The sequence below is a fragment of the Triturus cristatus genome, chromosome 5_1 (genome assembly GCF_964204655.1).
Source record: "Triturus cristatus chromosome 5_1, aTriCri1.1, whole genome shotgun sequence".
Classification (NCBI taxonomy): Eukaryota; Metazoa; Chordata; class Amphibia; order Caudata; family Salamandridae; genus Triturus; species Triturus cristatus.
In genome coordinates, this window is record NC_140587.1 from 257,319,266 (window position 1) to 257,340,947 (window position 21,682).

A 21,682-nucleotide genomic window follows, 5' to 3' on the forward strand; every position below is an offset into this window, starting at 1 on the left:
TTTCCATTTGTCCACAGATACTGCCAAAGCTAATGAAGGTGACTATATAACTGGTGTGTTTGATGCAGAAACACATCCCATTTGAGGCACCCCAAAAAGGACTTGCCAGATTTTGTGTTCTTCCAGACCTAGATGGTTTGCTGCTGATGGATTACAACCTTGTTTTTGAGGTATTGCACTGTAAGTGCTTAAATCATTTAAGGCAGATCAACTGCTGAAAGGCTGACCTCCTCTGAAAATCAGCAAAACCATGAAATGTACCTTACGAAATTGCAAGCATGCAATGTGACGATAACTTTGAGAACAAAAAACAGAAAGATTGTGATGTGCATGATTGTCAAAATACTTTGGAGGCTTAAAGGGGGGGGGGTCAACACTTGAATATTATTAATGCTGGATATGTCTTTAGTAAGCATAACCAATAACCACACTTCCTCTTCAAGCAAAGACGTGGCCCCCAGAGGGAAACTTGAGAGTCGATGGCCCTGAACCCAAACTGGTAGTCACCTTAATCATGCAATAATAAATTCATATCATAGGTGAAGGGCCTATATTGGTAGATCCACAGGACCCATGCGATAACACTGGATAGATCTTCGCTAGAGAGCAAGTAATGCATGAGCTACATGAATTGCGTGTTGTGCGGACTAGCTTGGAGTGCCAAAAGCTTGTTGAATGGTGATGATTGTGTAAGGGTCTATGAACTGACTTTTCCTGTTAGCCAATATCTGCTTGTACTTTTCTTTCTTCTCCTACTGGTATTTTAATACATTTATGCTTGCAATTGCTTCCTTGTTCTCCTTGTCTGTGCCTAGATGGGGGAGGTAATGCCCCATTCGGTCTCTGTGAGCTTCCTCTTTCCTGGCGATTGGGGGCCTTTATGAGTGTAGCAGAAAGCGTGTGCATTTGGATAGTGGCATGTGGGTCAAAATGGTGCTACGTGAAATTGTTTCCACAGGTATACTGCCCATGCCTACTTTTCTCCTCTCATTCGTGTCTTCTTGGTAGATCATACCCCAAGGTTTGTTCTGTGTGCTCCTTCCCCTCTTATCTGTTATTGTTAGGTTGAGTGCTGTCTCTATGGATGGCTCATAAAGGTTCTGTTTTGAGCGCCTTTGCCTTCTCATGCAGGTATGAGTGGGGCACCTTTGTGTGTGAATGACGGCGTGCATGCCTGTGATACGCAGTTCAGATTAGTTGGGATAGCTGATGTTGTCCTAAATTTTTCTTGTGTCTTTGCGGGAATTGTGCTTCTTCATGTTGGTTTTCTTGGAGTTTCATAACCGCCTGGATATGTATCAGACTGGAGGTCCTCCCCATGCTTGTCGCTTCGGGTAATTTTTTATTGTTGGTAAATGTGGGTGTCATTGGTGAATACCTAAAAGAAATTTTACAATAATAAAATGAATACCCTACTCTTGAATCTAACTTTGCCTGTGCTATATTGCCATGTCATATTTTTAATAAATAATAACGCTTCTATCTGCCCAGTCGCACAAAACTGGCCCCTCTTAGTTGTCCATTCTAGTGTCCAGAGTCAATCACACAAATCGTTGTTTGTTTTTAGAAGTTTATAAACACGATCTCTTGTGGAACGAGAAAAGGTCTGCATGAAATGCCCAGTGGCTTGTGAAAGAGATGCTGGAGCCATGTGGTGGTATCAAGCCCTCAAGTGGCCCTGGGGCTTTAAAGACAGGCCTCCGATGAACGCCAGCCCACCTGGGAAACACCCAAGGGAACAAATGGCCAGTGTGGCTCTGATAATGACAGGCCCACACCTGAAGTTCTCTACAAGGTAGCAACTGCATGAGGCAGGTGCAGAAGTGAGACAAGAGGCGCCAGGGCTAGCACTTTCACATACCTGTAGCATTACTCCCCTTAGAACAGGTCAGTAATGCTGGTTATTCCCTATGATTCCTCTCCGAACACAGAGATTCAGGTGAAGGCCAATAACAAGTGTTATTGATCAGGTCAGTAACGCAACAGAGAGAAACATGAATTGCGATTCTGATCTTTGAGGGGTTATTGATAAGGGATAAGAAAATGATCCTACACAGAATGTTATGTTTTAAGGGCAGTTCCTGTGTTCTACTACCTCAGAGAATTCTACTGTATAACTTGTGGAAAAGTATGTTTTTTGTGATTTTTGATTTCTTATTAAATGTGTGTCTAGAATTTTTCCAACTGCAGGTAATGTATAGCAAAACCTATACGTGTTACTGAGTAAACGGGAACCAACCCAAAGGAAGCGCCAATTCCTATGCTACACTTTTATGACAACTTTGGGGCAGATTTACAAGCCCCTTGTGTCACTTTTGCGCTGTTGTTGCATCACTTTTGTGACGCATCGGTGGCGTAAAAGTTGCGGCCCATTTACATCGTGATGCATCTTGAGAGATGCGTCACGTTGTAAAGCACTGTGTGACATCATACCTGCGTCAGGTATAATGTATGCAGGGTAGGCGTTCCCACGCAGGAAAGCCTCGTAAAAGTGACACAGTGAAATCTACAAGATTTCACTGCGTGACTTTTAGGACGCCAGTGCATCAAAACCTTACGCCTGCTTGAAGCAGGCGTAAGGAGTGACGCAGTGTATTGGGAATAGGCCGCAACACGCATTGCTGGAGTTGCGCCGTGCTTGCGACACAACGCAATGCGTGACTTTTCCGTCAACAGATGTGTCCGAATTTCTGACGCATCTCTCAATCCTTGCGCCATGGTGCGCCATATTGTAAATACGGCACATCCATGGTGACGTAAGGGTTTTGCATGGTGGCGCAGGGAAAGTGACGCATCTATACAGATGTGTCACTTTCTTCTAAATCTACCCCTTTCAATTTAGCTTCGGCCTGTGTCCCCGCGCACCCTCAAGCTGCGTCCTCATCCAGCCATCGGAAGCCATTTTCCGCCACGTCGTAGGCACTGCCTGTGTAGACCACATATGCTGGCGGAACCCTGGCGTCACTCCGGCTCCCTCGCGCTAGCAGGGCCTGTCAGTGTCAGCTATAGTGTGTGTCTTGGAGAACTATTTAGGATGGCTTCGTGCCGTCTGTACTCCACAGGCTGCCAAAGTCAACGCAGCACGCAGCTCCAGAGGGCCCAGGCCAGGTGCAGCGTGAGACACCAGCCCACGTGCTAAATAAACTGAACTCTGGACACAGACCTCTTCAATCCATCACCCAGGTTCTTTGACTGAAACTGACCTGAAGACGGAGTGCGTTTCCATGTGAGGACAAAAATAAGCGATTTCTGGATTGTATGAAAATGAACCGCTTCCGGTTTTGGCGAGTTGTTCTACCTGTCAACCATTGCTGCATTTATATCCTCTCAGGAGGAAACCATTAATTAATTCACCGTGTGTGTGAGGGGATCGGGCTGCAGAGCGGCGTCGCTACCTTTGGCCGCGTGCCCGGGCTCCTTACCGTGTGGAGTTTTCCAGAGCCCTGGAAAACACCGAATAGTCGTCGCTGGAGTGCTCCAGGGAATAGTACCAGACGGCGGCGTCTCTGACCAGCGGGTTCAGGCTCGCTCCCCCCAGGGAGTTCTGCAGGGCCTGGTAGAAGGCGGTCTTGCTCTCGCCTCTCCCTTGGCTCTCTTCGAATTTCTGCAGAGCACAAACAAATTATTGCATGTTTAGAGAGGCATCGAAATTCCGGAGCAATGTAGTAATTTGTGGTAAAAAAAAAAAGACACATTTGAGAAAAAGCAGCTGTTTGTGTTTATACAGTAGCCGCAAGGAGATAAAAAAAAAAAAGACAAGGCATGAGCTACTAGAAACATCAGACATGATACATTTGTTAACACCTGCCTCTGCGTCTACGGGGAACACATTATCATGAGTTTTCGCTCTCTTTCGGCACTTGCAAATACATCCTGACCCTTGTGCAACGAACCTTAAGTACAGACAAAAGGCATTTATTCCTTTTAAGGGTTTATGCCGTTCATTTTTAAGGTTTGCATTATTGTACCAAAAATAATTTCATGGGCGTCATTTCACCAAATGCTGGGGGAACGGAAGTGCACCCATTTTGACCTCAAATGACATAAGGCGGTCACCCTTACCCACCTTTAGACCGTCAACAGACACGTTGACAACTTCCAGAATGTGTTGGGGCTGGGCTAAGAGAGGAACTTAAAGAAAGTAAACACAGCTCTAGGAGCCATGGTTACTTCCTCTTACTGGCACCGCCTTCATGAACCCTGAACCGAAGAAAGGGCAGGGCCAGGGCAAATTATAGGCAGCTGCTGATATCCTTGACTACCCAAATTTGACATCAATGTTGCACCTTGTAGATCATCCAGTCCAGATTTTTTCATTGCATTTTGAATTTAAAATGAGATAAACATGGCAACAAACTACCAGCATTTTAAGAAAAAACCTGTACCGGATGTGATAGTCATGAATGCAAATGGGGCACTTTTGTGTGCTTCTATGCCTTCTTCTTTGGGTTTGGACATGCCGTCAAACCTTTAGAGTTTATTTATCCTTTTCTTATAACTAAGGACGGGGATCATATGACCCATCACAAGTCCCCATAGCATTTGTTAATCAATTTCTTGCCCTCATTCCAGAATCCCCAGTGGATCTATAGTGCTTGGCCTCCATACCAGAATACCCGGAAATCATCTTGGAGTTCATAGTCCTTCTAGGATATCTGAAGTGTTCCCCAATCACACTCTAACTTCAGTGTATAATGTCGGTTTATAACCCTCACCCTCTCCTTCCTCTGCATGGCCTTTCTTACCCTACCCACAATGTCCGGCTTCATTTTCTCTATTATGATCTCTGCTCAGATTTGCCAATATGCATTTCCTGTGTCTGTCTGTTGTGCTCTGATCTCCATCCCAACAAGGTATGCACTCTGGAGTACAGGGAAGACAGATTCATGTATAGAGTCTCATGCATATACCTCACCAAGCAGGAGACGCTACAATACATTATGATACACCTTTCTGTGCTTTTGCCTCACAAATTGTCAAATCCAAATGAATTTTGTTTTGTTGACTGCAGGTCCAAGCCAGACCTGAGCAAGCTATATCTGGCTTTGGTGCGGTGTGGGTCAAGTTTGGGGGATTATTTTGAAAGTTGTGGGTAAGATGTTTAGCGTAGGATCCCTTGGGATCTCCTGGTAGAGGATGATTTATGTCCTGTTTTCTTGATTGCTTCGGGGTGATTCTATCAACTCTAATCCTTGTGTTATTGTGAAGGTGTTTCTTTTGGGGGTGTCACATATCCTGTTTGCAGCTAGTTTAGCATTCTTTGAAGCTTACATAACACTTTGGTGGGGAGACCCCTGGATTTGCTTCACCATAATCAATACGCAACAAGGCTGTGCACAGAGCAGGAATTCAGTTGTTGTCAATGAGAAAGATCATGCGAAGAGAGCAAATGTGGAAAACACATTTTTATACACATTGTCAATTGGCGGGATAAATGACAACTCTCAGGGCGAAGATAACTATTGCAGAGTTTCAAGTTATAAGGTGGTGGAGGCTGTACTTTAAGAGTTAAAAAGGGAAGGACATGATGTGAATGGAATATTGATTTTTAGGGGTCTTGTCCTTGCGACCCAGATATTTGGAGTTTCTGTTTTTGCTAACTCTGTGGGCTCTGTCTTTAGGTGGACATAACAGGTAGCAGGAGAGGGTGGCTCATTTCATATTCAATGGGAATTGCCCATTTATTCTTTATTGTGTTTTTTCAGTATGTGATCCTACGGTGATGACGAAATCCCCGACACATGATGTCTAAAAGAAAGTGGGAATAACTTCACTTGAGGAATGTTGTGACGCAGTAAAGTGACCTTATCCTAAGTAAAAATAAAGAATGCAAACAGCATGCCAATTTGTATTTTCTCTATATGGGGTTGACCATAAATATGAAAGCTTTGGAGTGGAGTAGCAGTGAGCTATAACCACTCATAGAGGCCAATTGCTATCAATATTTCTATGCCACAATTTGCATCCTCTTGCTACCTATCCCAAGCCTCCTGGATATATGGATTGCACAGAGGAATTATACATTACATCCTCGTCTGTCTTCCTCGCCACAGTAATTATACAATGAGTTTTAGCTTCCCACAGAAACTCCCAAGTCAAAAATTGGCATACTAGCCTCCCATCCCTCCAATATGGCCGACTTCCTCTTCCTCCTCTAGAGAGGAAGTAAATCCACAGCACATCCTGTTTTTTGATTTCAGAGAAACCTTGAGTCGTGATTCTGCAATCCACTATGCAGGTAACTGTAATGGGGCTGAGTTCTGGCTGTAGCCGACTCATTTGTGCCCAGCAGATCGAAGTCTGGCACTAACAGACCCTGCTCTAGTATTTGTTGTTGTTTTACCTGTTTTATGATGGTCTCATGAGGGAGCTGTTCCCGCTGCGTTGTTGAGGTGCATGGCCCCAGGTGTTTCCAGTTACCCAATTGAGGTCCTGATGAGCGGACCCGAGAGCGCTTGTGCGCGTTCCCGCCTCGCTTTCGCCGCACCTCAATAGCTCAGTTTAGGGCTGAGGTCGGTGGTAGCATCTCTGGCGTCCTCAGGTCGCTGGTTAATTTCCGGCTCAAAGTAGTAGTGTGCTTGGGAATACCAGGTGCTGTAGGTTTATTAGGCCTTGTATCTTCATTGTCGGACTGTGGATCCCAGTGGGTACACGCAGATTAGTTGGGGGTTCTCTGCCTGAACAAGTGCATTCTGGTTCATCCTGTGTCTGTGTGAAGGGCAGAGGTCTGGCTATAGCTGACTCTTTTATGCCCAGCAGTTGGTGTTCTAGCGGTAGCAGCCCCTGCACTGGTCTTTATGGGTTTTCCTGGTTTGTAGCAGGTTCATGTTGGTGCTGTTACCACTGATTTGTTAATCACGCATAGCCCAATGTATTTTCCATTACATGTTTGCGGTCCAGCTGAGAGGTCCCGAGGCACTTGCGTCTGTTCCAGACCCGCTATGACTAGCGCAGTGTGTTCATTGCCGGGTGCTCTGTTTGGGAAAGTGCAGGCTGACTGACTAGTTCTGTGTCCAGTTGACAGATGGGAGCGTGGTGATTGATTGGAGGCAGAGTGTATGTGGGCTATTTGCATGTCTGTATGCACGCTCTCTATTGTTTGATCACCTCTCCAAGGGGCACAGAGGCTCTCTGCCTGCGGTAGCTTTTTGTCAGCTGCTTATGGGCTAATGGGGTGACTCGTATGAAGACCCATCATTTGGTAGGTATGTGCCCGGTCCTAATTTTACAGTGGTACTCCGATCCATTGGGCTATACATGGCTTTTCCTGCTGTGGTTTTTCAGGAGTACGTGGATTCTGTCCCAATACCTTTGTCATGTGCCATTGCCCCTGCTGCTCCATTCCTCTTTACATATGGTGTTTGAGAGTCTTGAGTGGGAGATGGACATAGGTGTTTGTTTCTGGGGAGGCCGCTCCACGGACCCTGTTGTTATTGGAGTGGATGTGGACGTTATGTGTTCTTTTGTCAATTAGGGCAGCAGCCTATTCTTCTTCTTCTATTCTGTCTCCACTGTAATACTCTGATCCCTGGCCGTGCTGATGGAACAGGATGTGGGCTTCTCTCCTGCCCTGGCTTTGTTGTAAAGCAGGTTGGGCTGTTGTCTGGCATTTCTTGACTCTGTGTGTGCAGCTGTATCCTCTGTAGCGTCGTCCATTGTGATCAGGCACTAGTGATGGTTTAGTTCATGGTAGTCTGCTGCGTCCCAGGGGCGTTATTGGTTACCTTTCCTTTCTCTGTGGTTGGGTTGTTTGCAACCCTTGGTGGTTGTGATCGAGTGGGCAGCTGTGGTTCGCATGCTGATGGCCCCAGTTATGACTGTGAGGCAGTCATTTTTTGCCTTTGGTGCTACCAGCCGGTAAGGCCCATTCAACCTTTTTGTGGTAGGAAGGCGAGGCCGGGGTACCCCTGCTGCCAACAAATCCAGGTTCGGCATGCTGCTGCCACCTCTTGGACCACCCGAAATCCTGACTTTGTGTCAGTTGTTGTCACCCAGATAAGAGGTCGGAATATTCTTGTTTCCATTGTCTTGGGATGACACTATGGCAGATCAGTGGGTGAGTCATGTGGTGAGGGGAGGGTTTCTGATTGGTTTGTGGTTTCCCCCCAGATATTTTTCAGGACTCTCCTTGTCCAGTGGAGAGCGAGTTGCCACAGGCTTTCATGGATGGAATTCAGTTGCTCCGGTTGACGGGGCTCTCATTCCTGGCCATCCTTCTCAAGGAGGAGAGGAGGTATGTTCTTTTCTCTTTCAGGTGGATTGACATTCAAGTGTTCTCTGTCCTGTGGTGGATTTGCAACCCTTTATTCCTCATGTGTAGTTTGAGATGCTGTCTCTTCTTGCCATGGTTTGGGGATTATGCTCTTCATTATCTGTATGCCTTGCTGATCTCTGCTTCTTTTTCGACTGCAGTACGTAGGTCTAGGTGGTCTGCAATGCGTTATAGTTTCATGGAATCATGGTGATCATCAGGTGGTCTTGTCTGGTCCCGATGCAGGTTCTGACTTTCGTTGGGGTGCTTTTCAGGTCATTTGCTCCGGTTGGTTTTCTTACCAGTGGCCCTTGTGATGTCCTTGGTGATGGGGGTTCAAGGGTGGCTTGCACAGTGGTGTCCCCCAGTGACTCATTTGCCATATCTCAGGGCCTTTTGTCTGCTTCCCTTATGGTGCCTCAGTGGGTTCATCTCCGTATGTATCCATTGCTCAGGGCAGGGTGTCCTTTTCAACTGGTTGCCGAGTTCTCGGGCTTGCATTCCGGATTCTCCAGTGATGGTGCTGGTGTGGGAGTTTTGGGTTGGTGGTTGGACGAGCGGATTCCTTTCTCTTCCACTCTTCATGCTCAGTATGAGGCTCTTGGGGCATTTGGGTGTCCTTTTTTTTGGTTTTCTGGAGCCCCTTGTGTTCTGCTTTTTAGACTCTTTTGGGCATATGGTGGCGGTGCCTCCTTGGGTTTTGACTTGATATTCTGTAACTTACGGAGGGTGCCATTTGTTCCTCTCGAGTCAGCTGGCCTGTGGTTAGTGGCTCTTGAGTTGGTATTTTTGGTAGCATTTTTGTATGCCCGTACGTGTTGGGTTCTCTTTCGGTGGGCAGATCCTTTTTTTTTGCGTTTCTGGCTGCTGAGTTAGTCTTTGTTCCGATGGTTGCCTCTTATTTCCACGGGTATGCATTGGTTGTCCTCCCTGTTATTTTTTGTCCTGATCCTCTCAAGATTTTGGTCCATCTGTTGGGCGTGTTTTGTGTTTTGTTGACTTACCTATCCCGGATGGTGCTGTTCTGGATGGTAGTTGGTTTCTTTCTGCCTTTTGGCCCAGTGTGGAATGGGTTGATACCCTAAGACTCCACTCTTGGTGTGTGGATTATACAGTCTCTTTGGTTGGGCTTCTGATTCCCTGGGCGGTCTGGGAATGTCTGCTGGATCTGTGGCTGCTGCTTGGACAGCATTCAAAGGGGTGTCCACGGTGGGGGGGGGGGGGGTATGGCTAGCAGCCCAAGATTGCAGTCGCATAATCAATACACTACCGGACCCAGGACTTTAATCCTGATCAACTCCCCCAAAATCCTGGGCACTGGGACTAAGGCGGCGGCGTATCATCCGGTGTACAGAGGCCTACGGAGCGGTTTCTGCGCATCGTGGCACCCGACCGCTGCGGCAACCTATGATCGGCTCTCGGCAACCCAGAGTGGGAAACTGCCGCTGATCCATGCAAATTGCCGCATGAAGGATGGGAGTGCGGCCCTGGCTGGAATGCCCCACCGCGACCTGCCCCTGGGGGCAAGGTACTGAGCTGCTGAGACTGGAGGCTGGCCCGGAGGAAGATTGAGGCCCAGTGACTGGGGAGATCAGGCCAGAGAGTGGAACCACTTACCCCTCAGCTTCTGCCGCAACATACAGGTACTAAGACGAGCCCTCACTCTCTTTGGTGAAATCATCTGTGGCTCTGGCCGACAACACTGACGCTGCCGAGAGGCCTGAGGGAGGCAGCCTGGTGCCGGTAATTCCACCCGCAGTGTGGCTGTGGGCCTGACTGGGGCCGCTAAAGGTGAGAGGATCAATTGTAGAGACAGTGTAGTGCCAACCCCCTTGCGCAGGGCTGTAATACTCCTTGTTTTTGTGAATATATTATCACAGCCCTCTCAGTGTGGCCCAATCTTTTGGAGCGGCGCTGGTCCGATTTGCAGCACACGAGAAGGCCCCCAGCCCTGGGACTGATGGACTGCGCCTTGTATAACAGTGGGGGCGCTGCCTGAGAGGTGGTTCCGTCTGCCTCCACGTTACCTTGCTGCGCACCTTGGTATCCCGGCAGATGTGGGGAGTAATGCCCACTAGGTTGCCTAATCTATAGGCCTGCAGGAACCCCACGCCGGCTGTGTGGTAATGACAATCCCCACGGTTTTGGCAGCCATCCCCTACTCGGTCTCAATGGGAGGGCCGCTTGGATGTTGAGTCTACTGTATGCTGAGTGACTTTCTGGTCAGTGCCACGGCCACGGGGCGGGGACCGGATTTAGACCTTCGGACAGAGACGCTGATTGAGGGGTGATCTTCTCCAACTACCACGGCCCTACCAAGTGGCCCGACCCTGTGCTGAACTTCAGTGGCTACTATCTCAGATCTCCCAAATAACAGCCCTCCAAGGGTACTACTCTAATGGCCTGTGTGGAGATGACCCAATCAGTAGTGACAGATCACAGGTTTACCTTGTTTGCAGTCTTCTTTCACTGCAGCTATACAGTGGAGAAAACCTGACCTCAACCAAGGGGGGCACAAAATTCAGGACGGGGACACTCATGACGCGAGTCCTCTCTCACTTCACACCATCAGAGGCCTCTCCCACCCACTAAGTACCAGAAGGAGCTGGTTCTCCGGTCCCCATGTGGACAAATTGGATATGATCCTTCAAGAGATTTGTGAGTCCAGATCGGCCATTGCACAACACCTGGGGGTGATCACTACTGAGCTTATCATGCTAAAGGACGACCACTGCAAATTAGCGGATATAGTTAAAGCTATTGAGGCAGTATTGGAGGCGGTGGCTTCTAGCTCCAAAGAACATTCCGTCCAGCTTTCGCAACTACGCCACCAGGTAGAACTACTTCAGGCCCGTGCGGAAGATGCTGAGGGGAGGTCCAGACAGAATAACCTGCGCATAGTGGGCCTCCCTGAGGGAACGGAGGGCCCTCGCGTGACGCTCTCCATAGAAGACTGGCTTAAATCAGTGGTGGCCCCCACAGAACTCTCGGATCTATTCACAGTGGAGCGGATGCACCATGTACCTTCCAGAAAGCCAGTCCTGGCGCAAATGCACGTCCAATAATAGCAAAAATTCTTAACTTCAGGGACTGCTCTTACAGGCTGTCCGTGACAAAGGCCCCATATTGGTCAACAACACTGAAGTCTCCATATTTCCAGACTATACCATGGCGGTGCAGCGTAAACGCTATTCATTTCTGGACATTAAATCTCACCCTACATTTGAACTTCTTTTCCAAGCTAAATTGAAGGTACTCCACGGTCAATGCTCCCACTTTTTGGATACTCCCTAGAGTGCTTGTGACTGGTTGGAGTAGCAATTCCCAAATTCCATGGGGGGGGGGGCTCAGAGCATACAGGCACCGCCAACGTCACAGCACGCCCCGCGCAGACATAGAATAGGACTTGTTACGCAGGACAGCCTCAGCGGAGCGCCCTCCCCACGGCACACCCTGGGGGGCGAAAGGAAGTGCTCCACTCTGCATCCACATGAGCACAACCCGTCTGCCCATCAACACCAGTTCCTCACAAACAAAAGCATAGGACTCTGGGGGAAATATGGCTCTGTTCTTCTTGGCATCCCCTCAACCAAGTAATGATCCTCTAACCTGATGACACTGTAAACATCCTTGTCACTGCCACCCTTCGGCAGTTGTTTGAGTCAAGGGGGGTCACACCTGGTGGTAACGAGAATACATGCTATGGGTTTAACCCGAATGTCACGACTACCCATTGCATAGGCTACTGCAGCCGATATACCCACTGTCATGCATGTTCTGTCCATGTCATCCCTTTTGGCTTTAATAATGTAGGCAAGATAAGGTATTGTGTTTAAAGCTGTGCCGATTGCGACCCTGGGTCCGGGCGTTGTTGAACGGTACCATCAACTGTATGAATCTCACACTCTCATGCTCATTAGGAGCTCTCTGCCTGCCCTTAAGGTGAAGGCACAGCCTATCTCAGAATTCAAATTGTTCCTGGTTTTTGTAATGTTTGGTCGAACGACGATGAAGAACTGGACCAAGTATTGGGGACCTGTTTTGTAGTAATGGTTTATTGTGGTCACTTCATCTGCTAACATTGGGGGTAGGAATCTTAAAGGGGGGCACAGTCACTCTATAACATTGCAGTCTCCTCATGTCAACAGCCACTAAATGTTATACCTTTATTACCTGGAATATCTGGGGTATGGGCTCAATCCACAAATGGCATAGAATACTGGCACAATTACATAGACGCCACGCACAAATAGTATACCTCCAAGAAATCCACCTTGTGACTTCAGAGACCCTCAAACTGAGTAAACGGTGGAGAGGGCAACTACATTACACTTACTACTCTGCATTCTCAAGAGGCGCTGCAGTGTTGGTGTTGGCCGAGGTCCCATTCGCAGTATTAGAATCTAAGATTGACACTCAAGGCCGATATGTGCAGCTTGGGGGCACACTTGATGGGAAACAATAGGATTAGCCTGTCCAAACTCCAGTTGCCAACAATGAAAGGGGAATTCGGGCCCCAGATTTTAAAGCGTATAGCTGGGCAACTACAATGGTTATCATACTGGCTGGCAGGACACAATTTATTTGAAATCGGTTATACACCCTTACAATTATGGCAAGGAAAATTACATACATTACTATGCCCAGAGTCCATGACACCACATATGGCCTCATTGTTATTAAGGAATACTATACACTACTGGAAAATGGCTCTAAAATACACAAACACGCCCACACCATATTCACCGAATATTCCGCGTTGTGGGCTACTATTAGCTACAGGCACTTTGACGACTCTCAGGCTGATCCCTTGGGAGCGGGCAGGGGTGACGACATTTGCAACCTGTTCACAGATGGAGCTCTGCTGGCTCATGCAGAGTTTGTGCATACCTATGGGATGCCCAACACACTATTCTTAACCCACACTGGATTTCTTCATTATGTTTGCAAACACTGGCTAGTCGAAAACAAGGAACCTCCCACATATGAATTACTTTGTGCGCTTCACACAATGGGACACAGGAGCCAGTTAGTGCACTGACTATACCAGAACCTGAGAGACCATCTCTCGATTTCACTACTCCCCCTCAGACAGAATGGGAATCTGACCTGGCGAGGGACCTGACGGACAAGGAATGGGCCACTATTCTTGAATACCCAAAGCGGGTCTCCCGCAGTTTAAGTTCATACAGGTCTCAATACTAAATAGAGCATATTTAACGCCATGCTTCAAATGTATCAACAAAAGAGAAAATGGGGGACCAGGAGCCAGTTGTGGTCCAGTGTCCGGACCCTAACGAGCAAATGCCCGATGATGAAGCATGACATCCTTCGGGGTATGTGAGGGCAATAAGAGGTAAGACTTGTTCTTCCCTCTCACTAGTGGTTCCTAATTACCTAGGATACTCTTCACCTCCTATTTCTCTGTCTCTTTCCTTCCTCTGAGTGAGTGGGTGACATGTTGCACCCCGTAACAGTGTCCTCTTTGTATTGATTAGACATATTTAACGCCACACAAATTACATACTATATACTCTGCGGCCTCTTTGGAATGCCCACGTTGTCATACTCGCAATGCTGAATTTATCCATATGATCTGGTCTTGCCCCTCACTGTCAGGATTCTGGGCCGAAGTGTCGGTAGGTCTTTCTCACATGTCCGGCATACATTCCTGGTCATCCTTAGACTCCTGTATATTGGGTCTGACCCCTCTGCCTAAAACAGCTAAAGTGCTCAGACGCTTTACTGACCTTTCATTACTACTGGCGAAAAGAATGTTAACACAACGTTGGAAATCACAACGAGCTACTAGGAGTGGCCCGGGAGTGAGGAGGTTATACATTGGGCTGTCACGGAGGGCGAAGCACTGAGCTGAGAGGAATATAGAGGGCTCTGTAAGAAGCCAATTTCATTGGACTGGGCTCATTTGCTGAAGCAATTCCGTGCACATATACCTGAAGCCTGAAAGGTATAAAGGAACTTCCATTTTCCCCTTAACTGTTATAAGCATTAGGCACTTCCCAATACATTGCCATACACATACGTCTCACGCACCCCCAACTGCATGCACCCTCAATTAAGCAGGACCACACAAACAGTTTTTTGGGGGGATGGTTAGGGAGTTTGTTTTCTGGACTGGGACAGGTTCTTGCACTTGGTAGCAGCACATATTTGTCTATGATATCTGACTATTGCTGTAACTCTGTAGAGTGATCTGTTTTTTTTTGCACAATGCCGTATACACAAACACAAAAATAAAGGTTACAGATAATGCAATGTCGATAAACTAAATATCAATAAAATATGTTTTAATAAAAGGGGGGGTCCATGGTGGGTGTCTGTGTTGCAGCCATGTGGGTGACTCCTCCTACCATATGATCCTCTTGCAGTTGGAGGTTGGTTGGGGTGCATCTATGTTGTTTGCTAATTCTGTATTACATTCTAGTTTGTTGTAGTGTATATATGTGGGAACATAATTTATTCTTTTGGGTTGGAGTGCCTTCTGCAATTTCTTCCATTGGTTTATGTTTTACCTGCATTCTTGATAAAGCCAATTCTTGCTATGGTATTAGCTCATTGTGTAATTACTGTGGCGTGGAAGATGGAAGAGGAGATAATGCCTGGTTACTTACCGGTAATCTTCAGTACTCTGAGTCCTAGTCTTCCTCACCACAGTATAGTTTTGCATCCTTCCCTATCCTGCTGCGTATGGCTTCATGTTTTTTGTTCTGGCTCTGAAGACTGGATGTACTGTTGTAGACAGACCGAAAAATACGTGGAATTAACAGCGTTCCAAATCTCTGCTATGTTTTCGGCTAAATCCTCACTATATGCAAATGTTGCAGTTTTTTGTTTTAAGATTTTTGCATATAGTTGTGAGAATACAGATCCGTGACTGGTTTCATGTTTCCATGATTACCTATATGGCTTTGTTAAGGCCAAATTCCTATTTTGCCTTGATGGTTCCATCTAGCTGATGTTTGACATGCTGAGGCACACCACTTTTGGACAATCTGTTTTTCGTTCTACTAACATCTTCCTTCAGAATGTGATTAGCAATTTGAGCCTGCTGTTGTAATGTTTTCAGGAAAGACTGGCGGATGCCCACATAAAATATTTAGAGATCTCTGTGACTTCAGAGTAGCCGCCGCGTCCGCAGCTCCTCCGAATGCACTGTAGCTTTTCTAAACACCAGCCATGTTTTATGTGGCTGCTCAACAAACTTTTTGCTAGTTTTAATCGGAGTGGGTTTTTGAAAAGCAAAACAATAAATGGCTGTGACACCCCTGGAGGTCTTCTCCAGGGCGTGGGGGGTATTTTTCTTTTTTTCTTTCTAGACCACCAGGCTTTTCCTGGCAGTCCAGAACAGGAAAGAAAGAACAACAGAAGGTCGATCCTAAAGGGGAAGATGGTCTTAGGTACTTTGGCTGACTTCTCAACGGGGGTCTTCCAATGGAAACATCATGGTTCGACCAACTCTAAATAGAGCGAGTGAATTGACAGTTTGGTGGACAGAGAGCATGTTTGTGGCAGTGTGCCCTGTCCCCCAAACTCCAAATAAGACCCTTAATCAAACATAAGTCTTGCAACGGTCTAATGTCCACATGTTCACACTAATTTACAGGAGGTGGCTGTCGGAAAATGCCCCTTTTTTGCATAGTCACCTCCAGTTGTTTGATGAATTTTACTGCTGATTTTTAGACTCTGCACTTTGGGACACTACTGTTTAGTGCCCAGTGTATGTGCGATGACCTCTAAAGTAGGTGGAAATGAGCTAATCCGTGTTTGGCTTATATAGCTCTCCTATAAGTCCATAGTACATTGTGTGGAAACTGCAGTCAGCATCATCTGGTCTATTAGTCATGTATTGTTATGTTTAATTCTATTGTGACAATGACTTGTAGCCATTTTGGAATTTATGAGTTGTGATTTTCTTTAATTTTGTAACTGATAAGGCTTATTAGCTCATCTGGAACCAGAGCAAAGCCGGTGTTAGCTGTTGAAGTGAGGATACTTCAAAAATACTGTTGAAAACTTTCCTGTGATTGGTCTCTTCATAAATCACTGATGACATATTGTGTTATATTATGCTCTTCGAATGGTGAATAGACAAAGGGCATGATTTAGAGTTTGATGGACAGGGGTACGGCGCCATAACCATGATGGTTATCCCATCAGCCTTATTACACATGCATTATATTCTATGGCACTTCTAATGAGTGGGACAAGATATCCGTCACGTTAGTAACAGAGTAATTTGTCGACCAAAGTCTAAATGAGGCCCAAGGTTCCAAACAGCTCTTAAACACAGTTTGGAGAAAATCTCTACGGGGGTAATATGGGTACAGAATAATGTCTTCTAATTTCTGGTTCAAAAGATATAAGAACCCTTTAATCTCTAGAATTCCATAAGCCATATGCTGTGTAGGAAGGTCATACCCAGTGAAGTTCAGAAGCTCCATTAAAAACGTGTTTTCTACAAAAACATAAAAAATTCTGGACAAACTAGACTTCAAGGGAAGTTACATACTGCTGTTGATTTTAGGCCTTTCTTGCAGTATAATGTGCAAAATGCTTTGAATGTGTATGCAAATTGTCCCTCGTCATGCTCACATGACTCTTGAGAGCCAACACTAGAAAGATAATTGCATCTCTCACTCCTCCTTCATCCACACATACACCTGCTATTAGCCTTGTCCTTGGGACTGTCAGATGCCACTTGTAAGCCATCTGCACTCTCCAGACTTGGGTAATCACAGAATCTACCAGTTCTGGAGAACATTAGTAATTGCTAAGATTACCTTCCTTAGCATGACAAGCAATCTTCTGAAAATAAGGAGTTCTAGGGACACAGCAAAGGGAATCCCCGGTACTACAGTAATACTGAGGGGTGCTTGTGCAACCTATTGGCAGCAATACTAGAGATTGACAAGTTTTTCTGGAGTGTGGTGGTGAATGTGTGTCGGTTTTTGGTAAGACTGATGGAGCTGCGCCCAGTGGACGAAATGGGACGCTTAGGTAAAATTAACAGAATTACCCCCCACCAACACTCTACTTCACTATGCACACAAGCTGCCACACTATTCCAACAAAGAGAGGCACTAAAAGGAACTGCCATCTGATTGGAGGAATCCCTGCTTTTGCTCCACCATCCATTTAGGGGTCTGGTGGTGGGAAACACCACCTTCCCACACCATATTAAAATAAAAGTGGTGCAAGTTCCATATGGAAGTGTGATTGTTTTCACATGTGTAAAATATCAGGTGAGGAGAAGCTGGTGTGTCACAGCTCTGATGTAATAATACAAATATTTATAAATCATGTAGAAAAATCCCAAATAAATATTGGTTCCTGGTAACAGATGTTACTCTCGCCAATTTATTTAACCTCAGAAAGATGAAAATTTAAACTGCCCTTACTAGGATTCCAATCTCTAATGTGTTGGCTGGGATGGAGAGTAGGCCCCCCATTCAGCTAATCTGTCTCACTAGATCAGGGACAGAACACAACAATGTCAGACTTACTTTAATAGCCTTGGCTCTTCTGATCAAGCCATCCTGAGCTGCACTTCCAATAAGTAAATCGATCTTCCTTGTTGCTGATCGTAGCAATGTGCTAGATGGGGGCTCCCGGATATAAACACCATCCACAACAGGGCCCCAGGATTGGAATGGTCCATTTTTGGCTAATAGCTGTGTTAGGAAAAGGAGTAATAGTAAAATTAATTTTTATACATGTTTGTGACTCTACCTTGAAACAGTGGTGTGTTCAATACACAGTTTGTATGCATTGTTGGAAAACTAATTACCCCTGTTTGCTAAGAGATCAGAGGAAAGGCCAAGCGCAGTGGGTTCTGGGGACCCAGAGGCCAGTAGTGGGGCATAGACCCTACTGCACATGGCAAGGTCCCATGCAAAGAAGTGTCTTGCTTTGGTTTTAGAATTATGATGAAGGGAAGTTAGGATTCTTTACTATGAAGAGAAAACAGTGATTTGTTTTATAGAAAATAACATTGAAATTTCACAAATTAACTTCAGTTTTAAGGGTTGTGCTGTTCCAATGCAAAACCTTCTGCAATTAACCTATTACAAGATATCGCAGATGACATTACAAATAACAACATCTACAACATCAATTACGAGGAAAGTGAGGTGTTGACAAAACCAAGTCTTGTCCCAGAATGTACTATGCATTGCCGATTGATGACTATAAACAGCTTCTGGGAAAGTGCGTGTGGGCATTTGGATTGAAAATAAGCCACTCAGTACTTTCTGAATCTGTTCCTTCATTGGGCACTGTTGCTTGTGCATCCACCCCTGGGCTGTACTCAGGAATAATTTGTACATAACTTTGACCTACAGTAAAGGTTTTATGAACTAGACGTACAAATAAACAGCAACTTGATAGAACACACACATTTGATAAATGTATTAATAAGTTATCAACATTTGGAAATTAAAGATGGATACAAAGTTCACTTTTATGATTTGCAATTAATCCAGAGCAATGACAACAGAAACAGAATAAAAAGATTTCAATACACGGATCAGACAGAGGATTCATTCAGAAACACAAGGAGGAAGTCATTCGCAAAGGTGTATATTGTAGACTTGTTCATGGGTACGAAAAAACCTCATGTAGCCTGGCATCTCAGATGTCCTATTGTTTTTGGCAACTAGAATAGTTTTCATAGGCAATCAAGAAGAGTTCTACTACTGTTTCCTCTTGACTAAGATGATAATCAATTTACTGTGTGTAGAATATTCCTTTAACAATATCTCTCTGTTGTTACTGTAGAATCACATAAATCAGTCAATTTTATTTTTAAGTGATAATATAAGTAGTTAATATATTACTTTATATTCAAGAATAATTTGATAATTTTGAAAGAAGTTTGCATATGAGGATAAAATAGATAATATGCCTATCAGAAGGGATAGAATGAGTCTAATAATTATTTGGTGCAGTCTAATTTGTTAGGATAGGACATGCGCAGACTTAGCATTAATGGGGTAAAGTACTGACTCTGCAGACATATTCAAGCTATGGTGCCAAGTAGCTTGCAGAACCCTGAACCTGATCCGAGGAATGTCCGTCAATTCACCACTTATTAAACATCATTTAATTCAAGTTTCTAATGCATGATTCCTTTACTGTACTACATTAAAGATGTGAGTATGACTGGTGATTAAGTGTCGCGAGGGAGAGGTTGAGTGATTCATTAAACCTGCTCTAGTTGGCTTGCCTGAGCTATGATTAATGGTGTCTATCATCTTGAATATGGTGTTACTGGCTCTTGAAAGCCCCTTTTTCTAGATTTTACTATTATGACTCAATCTAACCTTTTAGACTCCACAGAACCCTAAAGTTCCTGTTGTTGAAGAGTTGAAGTGAAGCCGCAATACACCATTGTTGCAGCACAGCATGTATTTCCCTTTATCCATCTTTTGTACCAGTTTGCTAATTTATGGTGCCTGGAGGCTAATAGACAGAGGTCTTTAGCTACCTCTTACATCCTATGTGTGAGTAAGAAATCATTCCTTAGTGAGATCAATTTGTCTACCTCTTCTAGCTGAATTTAGCCTCTTCTTAGGACTGGCCTGCGGACAGCTTTAGTTGTGTGCCAGCCTCATGTAATAAAAAAAAAGTATACATAAAAAATAGATGCACATCAAAGGCTTTGGGTCAACCCTATCATCTATTTATCTATTCACCTGTCATTCACATTTTGCTTCCACCCACCAGAGCACAGAGAATTGGGCAGTGGGTCAGCCTACTTCGGCTATAGACTCCATTGCACTCTGAGTAACAGCAACGTGCTTGATCACTTGCACATCTTCACCTTAAAAATAGGAAACCTCAGCACCAGGGCTGGTGAGCTAATCTTATTTACAAACAGCCTCATGCATCAACCCAAAATCCAGTCGGTAAAATACCGATTCGGTAATAGCTCCCGGTATTAAGTAAAAAATACCCAATCCCAATGCATCAACCCAAAAGCAGAAATCGCTATTTAAGGAATCCTTAAATAGCGATTCTTTAAATAGGGATTCCTTAAATACCGATTCCTTAAATAGCGATTGCATTTAAGGAATCCCAAAGTGAGATTCCTTAAATGCAATGCATCAAAGTTAAAAAATTAGCGATTTCGCTAATAGGGGGAGCAAATTACCATGAAGATGAACTGCATGGTAATTTGCAAAAACTTTGAAAAATGCACTTTTGTGCATTTTTCAAAGTTTCATGTTGCGCACACACATGCCCTTAGAGCATGTGTGTGTGCAACATATGTGCACATATCATTTTCAGGGGTGCAACAGGGTGTCCTTTTGACACCCTGGCACCCTTGAAAGTGCTCCCGCTATTAGCGATTCGGTAATACCGAATCGCTAATACAGACTGGCTTTACATTCATTCCTATGGGCCTCCAAGCCCATAGGAATGAATGGGTAGGTATTCCTTATTACCGATTCGGTATTACCGATTCGGTAATAAGGGATATTAAGGAATCGCTATTTGAATAGCGATTCCTACATGCATAGCCTTTTGCTATTCCTTATTAGCGATTCCTTATTTTTCGCTAATAAGGAATCGCAAATGGCATTGTTGATGCATAGGCCCCTATTTTTTTAATTCTGTATCATTTTTTATTGCTTTTAATAAAATAAAATTTGCCTTTGTCTTAAGGTCGCAGTATTTTAAAACCAATAATGCCTTTTATTTGTGCCAATTTGTATCCTGAGAAAACTGAGAGGGTTTTAAGTACCCCTACTGCTAAAAAGCACCCATAGTTTTCTAGTAGAATTCCAGTGACAATAAACGTATTTTTTAATGTAGAGTAACAGTAAATCTATTTTTAATGTAAACATTCTATTGCATGCACATGACCGCCACATTTAATCAGCTGTGTGTTTTTCTTCTTTTTACTATGTGGCATAGTCTTGCAATAAACAAATAAAAGGAAATTGAACCAGCATACGACAGGCAGACCTATTGCTTTAGCCAGTGCTTTTTATCTCCTTGCTAGTAGCTTTTGCAAGGTATAGTAGTCAAAAGGACACCACAAGCACCTTTGAGGCCTGGTCACTGCTTTTAAAAATCAGAGAGGATATTAAGAATATTAGACAAATAATATTAGGCCAGCGGAAGCACTATCATGCCCTCCACTGTGGATGCCATGGAGATAACGCCATCACTAAAGGTTTGGACTCTCAAACCCATTTAGACTAAAGGGGGATCCTTCACGTGCCCTTTCCAGCTTCCCTCCACACTTCCCCTTGGTAGATGGAGTGACTGGCTAGAGCGAGGGGCATTCTGTCAGCAGAACAGACTAGACACGCCGGCTAGGATACCGACCTACAGCATCGGGCCTCAGTGGAGCTGACACTACTCCTGGTATGTATCCTGTCTGCTCTGCTTGTTAGATTTAGT

The 21,682-nt window shown here is 45.1% G+C and overlaps 1 protein-coding gene across 1 annotated transcript in view; it reads right to left on the reverse strand.

Moving 5' to 3' along the window:
• The window catches only part of TG (thyroglobulin), a 660,241-nt gene that overhangs the window by 62,740 nt on the left and 575,819 nt on the right, over window positions 1–21,682 (reverse strand). Inside the window, exons 43-44 of the mRNA XM_085604890.1 lie at window positions 17,776–17,943; window positions 3,423–3,604 (exon numbers count right to left, since the gene is read on the reverse strand). Of these exons, the coding sequence (XP_085461016.1) occupies window positions 3,423–3,604; window positions 17,776–17,943 (350 nt within the window). The remainder of the gene's footprint in view (window positions 1–3,422; window positions 3,605–17,775; window positions 17,944–21,682) is intronic.